The sequence below is a fragment of the Nothobranchius furzeri genome, chromosome 7, assembly GCF_043380555.1.
Source record: "Nothobranchius furzeri strain GRZ-AD chromosome 7, NfurGRZ-RIMD1, whole genome shotgun sequence".
NCBI lineage: Eukaryota > Metazoa > Chordata > Actinopteri > Cyprinodontiformes > Nothobranchiidae > Nothobranchius > Nothobranchius furzeri.
The window spans coordinates 70,039,030-70,046,529 of NC_091747.1; the positions used below are offsets into that span (position 1 = coordinate 70,039,030).

At 45.9% G+C, this 7,500-nt stretch overlaps 1 protein-coding gene across 2 annotated transcripts in view; it reads left to right on the plus strand.

Annotated features, from left to right (window-relative positions):
• The window catches only part of usp43a (ubiquitin specific peptidase 43a), a 189,145-nt gene that overhangs the window by 95,222 nt on the left and 86,423 nt on the right, over window positions 1-7,500 (plus strand). For both annotated transcript variants that reach the window (XM_070553644.1, XM_070553645.1), the window contains exon 7: window positions 5,720-5,888. In XM_070553644.1, coding sequence (XP_070409745.1) covers window positions 5,720-5,888 — 169 coding nt within the window. The remainder of the gene's footprint in view (window positions 1-5,719; window positions 5,889-7,500) is intronic.

A 7,500-nucleotide genomic window follows, 5' to 3' on the forward strand; every position in this document is an offset into this window, starting at 1 on the left:
GTCTTAAATGACCAAAGACCCAATAAACAAGATTCTTTTATTTCTATAACATTTTCGTGAATTTCTAGTTGGTGTTCAGCATTTTTTGTGTACGATGTTGGCGTAAGCGGAACCGTACACATTCAGTTGGTTGTGAAAGGGGGCTATTTTAAATGAGCACATTAGCTGGTTAAGCTAGTGGGAGCGTGCGCCATGGGGAAGTGTAAGCTTAATGGTAACTGGATGGTTAATCCCACGTTTGCGACGTGGTTAGCCCCGGTTCCAGGCAATAGCTGGAAATTATAGCTTAAATTTAATTTTAAAAATAGCTTAAATTTGGTCAAAGTGGCCTTAAAAAAGGTCTTAAAAAGTCATAAATTTGGCTCCCTTAAACCTGCAGATACCCTGTGTGTGTGTGTGTGTGTGTGTGTGTGTGTGTGTGTGTGTGTGTGTGTGTGTGTGTGTGTGTGTGTGTGTGTGTGTGTGTGTGTGTGTGTGTGTGTGTGTGTGTGTGTGTGTGTGTGTGTGTGTGTGTGTGTGTGTGTGTGTGTGCGCGTGCGCAGGGTATCCGCGGGTCCTTAAAAAGTCTTAAATTAGCTTTTCCAAATTTAAGGTCCTAAAAATCCTTAAAAATGACAAATAATCCTTAAATACAGTTTCCAAAGGTCTTAAATGACCAAAGACCCAATAAACAAGATTCTTTTATTTCTATGACATTTTCGTGAATTTCTAGTTGGTGTTCAGCATTTTTTGTGTACGATGTTGGCGTAAGCGGAACCGTACACATTCAGTTGGTTGTGAAAGGAGGCTATTTTTAAATGAGCACATTAGCTGGTTAAGCTAGTGGGAGCGTGCGCCATGGGGAAGTGTAAGCTTAATGGTAACTGGATGGTTAATCCCACGTTTGCGACGTGGTTAGCACCGGTTCCAGGCAATAGCTGGAAATTATAGCTTAAATTTAATTTTAAAAATAGCTTAAATTTGGTCAAAGTGGCCTTAAAAAAGGTCTTAAAAAGTCTTAAATTTGGCTCCCTTAAACCTGCAGATACCCTGTGTGCGTGTGTGTGTGTGTGTGTGTGTGTGTGTGTGTGTGTGTGTGCGTGCGTGCCCGCGCGTGCGTGCGTGCGTGCGTGTGTGTGCGTGGTGAGAGAGGGAGATGTTGTATGGTGGCAGTGATTATTTGTAAAGTGCTGTTTAATTAAATCCTTTGATAGTGTCAAAGTTTGTGTTTCCATGGAGACGAGAGGTTGTGTCATCTGGAACCCCTCCATCCCACTATTAATCACAGCAGCAAGTTGTTTTCTTCCTTGTGTGGAAGTGTGTGCGTGTGGCGTCACAAGCAATTCCTTCCACAGCTCCTCGGGGTAAACAAGAATCAAAGGGCAACTCCACCTTAATGGATATTTATTTATTTATTTTTCTGAATCGTTTTGTAAACATGTCACGTCAAGTGGAAGGTTTGTGTAGCTGTTTTCTCATTTTGGCACCCGAAGACATTTTATTACCCTGCTGGTATTTAGTTCTGTGTCACAGCTTAGGCGTTTAAAGTGAATAACACAAATATAAACTTGTCGGAGGTGTGAGAGGGGAAGTGGCAAGAAAAATGACAGAACACCAGGGTTTTGCAATAAACTGAATTTGTATTAAAATTTAGATTTCAGCCGTAAATGATCAGGTGTAATTAGAGAAAATAACGGTGCCTGAAGGTTAAACTCAAACGTGTCTTTCTCACTTTTGACCTTTCTTTTCTGACCCCTAAACTGTGGAAGTCGGCTGTATTTTTCCAAATGTGGAACTGTGTGACGGGTGGTGGCCGACGGCGGGGACCTTGGCGGTCTGATCCTCGGCTACAGAAGCTGGCTCTCGGTATGTGGTAGGGCTGCTCGATTATGGCAAAAATAATAATCACGATTACTGTGACTGAAATTGAGATCACGATTATTTAGGGCGATTTTTCTATTTATGTTGATTTTATTTGTTTTTATTCAGTCATAAAACTGCTCAGGGCACAATCAGGACAAAAATAAATAAGAAACAAGATGATCCCTAAAATAACTCCTGATTCCCAGTATAAAAAGACCAATATACTTATAGCTCATAGTCTATGACCCAAGGGCTATAGACCTTGGTTTAACTCATTTAAGTCTAACCAGTACAGAACCAAATACCAATGTCTTGCAAATACTGACAGCAAGAATTATACAGTGGCGTTTATAACAAAAAAACGCAAATAAATTGATGTTCACAAAATGTTGCATAATATTTATTGAGTCGTGTCAAGGTGCTGTAGGAGCATGCACTAGCACCGTGTCCTCAGAGAGATTAGTTATTATTTATCAGCGTGAGGAACTTATTTCTACCTTATTTATAAACTATTTATTTACAGGTTCATCAGTTAATGTAATAATTGTCCCAACCACAGCTGCACCCCCCACCCCCCAACCCGGTCTCACAGCAATCAGTGGCAAGCTGCACCTGTTTAGCGCGCCGCACGCGCACATTTAGCTGTTTTTAGGGGCTCATGAGTCCGCAGGTACGGTGTGTGTCACTCACTCTGGTTAATCCAACAAGAAGCCGGCTCCGAGAGCCGTTTCTTTAGCGGCCGACACATCACTACATCATTCCCTTTCCTAATGTCCTGAAGGAGTCCGGAGCGCAGGCGGAGTGTTTAGCTAACCTGCAGGAAATGTCGAAGACAGTTATCCAGAAAGTAGCTAAGGGTTACCAGAGATGTTTCTGAGGTGTTCGCTAGGTACTTTTAAGTTAAAAAGTCAAGAAGGGGGTCTGAAAAGCTGCTAGAAATAGCGACAAAGTTGCCAAGTTGGCAACACCCTAGGAGGAGCGTTTCATTTGTAACTCAGGGCAGCGCAAGTGGGAGGAGCAAATAATCGGCTTGTTTTGTTTTTTATAATCGTTCAAAACTCAGATCGTAATCGTGATTAAAATTCGATTAATTGAGCAGCCCTAGTATGTGGGATATTAACTCTGGTGGGGAAGGAGCATGAGTTGGTGTGCGACGTTGAGACGTTCAGACTAGATATAGTTTGAGTCACCTCAATGCATTGCTCTTGCTCCGGAACCAGTTTCCTTGAGAGGGGCTGGACACTCTACCACTCTAGAGTTGCTCCCACTGAGAGGCGTCAAGCAGGGGTGGGCATATAGTTGCCCACCATCTTGGTGCCTGTACGTTGGGGTGTTGGTGCTGCGTCTGCAGTGATACGGGCGTTGTACAAATCTGTCGGGGTGAAGAGGGAGCTGAGCCGGAAGGCAAAGCTCTCGATTTACTGGTCGATCTACATTTCTACCCTCATCTATGGTCACGAGCTTTGGGTAGGGACCAAAAGAATGAGACTGTGGATACAAGCTGCTGAAATGAGTTTTCTCCGCCGGGTGGCTGGGCTCTCCCTTAGAGATTGGATGAGAAGCTCGGTCATTTGGGAGGGGCTCAGTAGATCTGCTGCACCTCCTCTTCGAGAGGAGCCAGTTGATGTGGCTGGTCACGGCACCTCCTGGTGAGGTTTTCCGGGCACGTCCAATTGGGACAAGACCTAAAGGATGACCCAGGACACGCTGGAGATACTATGACTCCCGGCTGGCCAGGGAACGCCTTAGGATTCTCCCAGAGGAGCTGGCCAAAGGTAGCTGGGGAAAGCGAAGTCTGGGTCTCCCTGATTAAGCCACTGCTCCCGCAACCTGACTTCAGATAAGCGGCTGAATATGGATGGATGGATGGATGGACATTTAAAAATCGTTTCCACTCACTTTATCATTTATCATTTCTTCCTGGCACTCGAGGAGTACAGACGCTTCTCTCTTTCGCTCCCTTATCTTTTTTTCCCCAAGGCTCTTTGTCCTGTCTGCCCACAGAGCGCTACTCTGCATTTCTTCTGAAAAACCCTATTTTTTAACTATGGATTTGATAAATTGGTCATTCAACGCGATTGATAAGATTTTTTTCAACAATGAGAACGGAGCAGGGGGCTCCCACATGCCCACAGGGTACACACCTGGCGGGGTATATGCTGGATTCCTGGAGGGAATGGAAGATAATATGCCTCTCCCAGCTATCAAAGACGTGTGGATATTCGGTCTGATGATCACTGGATTTCTCCTGATCGGAGTGGGAGGATATCTGGTTTTCTGGAAATTTGGGAAGACGGGAGCAATTGGAGGGTGACCCGCACCCACGGAAAGCCCCGTCCGTGTGGAGACTTCTCAGACTGGGATGTTACTCGAGGTGAATCGTAAGCTGGACAATGCTCTAGCTGCGATACCGGTATTAGTGCGCAAAAGGGATGTCATCTCGGAGAGGATCACCGGACGGTATGGATAAGTTTAAAAACCCAAAATTGGCTTCACTGAAGGACGGGAAATGATCAGTTTAAAGACTGAAGGCAGAGAGGAAAATTATCTCAGCCTGACCCAAACAAATTCTTGTTATCCGAATCTGACGCCCGAGCAGCCTTGAGAGGCTAGCGACAAACCCCCATGAAGGAATGCAGACAGATGCTGTGAAAACCCGACCTCCTTCAGATTGGTGGACTTCAGCCTGGTGAGGTCATCAACCTGCAGGAGTCAATGTGCTCTGCGCTTCACCCAAGATCTCCCTCCCACCTGTGACTGTACAGTAGATGAGCGCCGTAGATGGCTGCTCTTGCTGGGGGAAACAGGATCCCAGCTCCCCCTGCCTTCCTATTGGAGTCTCATGTTGTGTTGTCTGAAGTCTGTTGCATATCTGTGAGGTGTTTTTTTGCAGCGCAAAGCTGCCCTCCTTGTGGGAGGGTAGCTGTGAAGTGCCTTTTTTTCCCTCCTCCCGATTCAATTCCTCGTGTTACCCTCTTATCTCTATTAAGGTAGCGTGACTCATGTTGCGAATGACCGCAGTCACCAATTCTTGTCATGTGTCTTGCCCATGTATGTCTGATCTCTGAATTGTGTGTACTGAAACTTGTCATGTTCCTGGGAAGGTGTTTAACCCTCGACATGAAGAACCCTCACAGGACAAAGGCAGAAAGTTCATTCAATGATTTATTAAACCTAACTAAAAGTGTCCTGGAGATATCCAAGTGCGAAGTAGTCGGCAAGAGTCCAAAAGCCAGCAGGGAGGGCAGACGGTGTGACGGGGTGCGTCCAGGAGAGGGAGCCAGATGATAGTGGCAGAGGGCAAGTGGAGAAGGAGGAGAGGTGAACCTTGAGTGTGTAATCCAGGCGGGTTATGGTGACTTCCAGGTAGGTACATCCATCAGTGGTTCAGCGATTCCAAGTATCCTGAAGATGAAACAAACTTGAGTCCAAACACCAAAATCCAAGCACAAAAAAAAAACCCCAGATAAATCCAAAACTGCGACAGCACGAATGTCTGAGCATAGACCAAGCAAAACCTAGAACTGAGTGGCAAGATTCTACCGTGAGTAGTTAATCATCCAGCCATGTGAAGTGGTTCCCTCTCCTCTTAAATAGAGCTCTGCTGCGGTTGATTAGAGGATCTGCAGCTGCCGCTGATCGGTAATGCCCCGCAGCTGGTGAGTGCCCTCTCCTGGAATGACAGTCTTACAAAGATGTTGTGGAGAAGAGGGAGTACTCACCCCGTCACACAACAAAACTCTAATTTCCCTCTGGGATTAATAAAGTATCTTTGATTTGATTTGATTTAGGATTTAAACTAGAACATATCTGAGGGGATGCATTTGATGTGTAAAACCCCGTTCTAACCTGCTGTTTTGTCTCTTGCTCCGCTCAGGATATCACCACAGCCTCCCGTCTTCTCCCTACTCCTCCATGACTGGACCAGATGGTCAGAGGTTACCTCCATCAGGACACCTGTCCACCGAGTACTTGAACCAGAACGGCTCCTCCAAGATTCTCCTCCTCATGTGCAACACGGCCGGGTCGGGCCAGCAGGCAGTCAGGTGAGCTGCAAACCTGTTGGCAATTTCACATGAGATCCATGTTTGTGAAACAGCAGCTGAAGTTTAGTCACCACTTGCCTACTTGGCTGTTTTTAGAGCTCACCAGAGTTCTCCTGCACCCAGAGCTTTTCTCAGTATAAAATGTTAAATGAGGCACAGTAGATCGTTGGACAACATCTGAGAACAAACTCTACCAGGTGGCAGGAGGAGTTCACCTGCCCTCATAGAATCTTCAGCCTGAGCTTGGTTTATGCTTGACGCATTCACTTTCCGCGAGGTGATGCGGCTCACGGATGGAACGCACTTCACAACTCTCAGCGTTTATGGTTTGTGCGGCTCGTCTCTGCGGTGAGCCAATATTCTCCCAAACTGTAGGGGGCAGCATGGAGCTCTACGGCATGCATCCAACACTACACCATAGTAGAAGTAGAAATTACTGTTGTTTACAACATGGCATTTCAGCATTTTTAACAGCATTCTCGTCTTTTCCGACAGTGCGAGCTATTTCTCTCCAAGAATTATTAACAACATGTTGATCACGGTGATCTTTGAGAGCTGAATCATACAAATGTCTGTATTTACGAACCTCTGCCATACTAGTTCTTGCCGGTCCGCCATGTTTTTCCACGTCCGTCCGTCCGTGTGGTTAGAAATTTTCCGAGGTGCGCGTTGCGGAAATTCTGGGCCGTGCGGAGGCGCGGTGGAGGGGCGTGGTTGTTAAAATGACGCAAAATGACGCAACTTTTCCGCGCGGAGCCGTGCGGACCTCGCGGACGCGTCAAGCATAAACCAACCAACCCTAAGGGTTGGTTGGTTTATGCTTGACGCGTCCGCACTGAGAAAGATCCTTGAAAGAAAAGAAAACACATTTGGAAATAAAGGATTTCTTGATCCTTAAGATTTGTGTCATTGTGGTTGAACGGCTGACTTCTCAAACCTCTAACTTTAGAGGAAGTCTTTGGCCAAACTTAAGCTATTTTAGATTCTCTAAATAAAGTCCAAACCATTTTATTTTATAGGTTTTATGTCTATTTAGTTCTGTCCTTGTACCTTGGACGACAGTCCTTGGGCAAAACACTTCACCCCCCCCCCCCCCCCCCCCCCCCGTGGGTTCTGATGGTGGTCAGAGGGACCAGTGGTGCTGATTAGGTGTCAGTCTCATCTCTTTCAGTGTACCCCAGCAGAGCTACATTGTAGCGCATCACCACCAGCGTGTGAATGGATGAGGGACTGTAGTGTGAAGTGCGTTGGAGTCCTCCGGCCCGATAGAACGCTCAGGCCATTTCTCATTTGTTCCTGACTAACTGGCCACCCTCGGGGCAGAATCAAACAAAAACAGACATTCAGACAAATGTTAATGAAGACGACAAAATAGGTCGTATTTTGGAAACAAAGTACACAAAAATGTCACAAAATCATCAAAGAAGTGGAGAAAAAAACTCAGCAACGGCAAATAAAAAAGACGTGGACAACAAGCGCAAAGGCACCATCATCCAATATGTGGCAGGAGCCTCAGAGAAACTTGGGAACATTTTTCTCCAAACGCAACATCCCCGTAAACTTTAACCCAACAACACCCTCAGACAGAAACTGGTCCATCCTAAAGACAAAA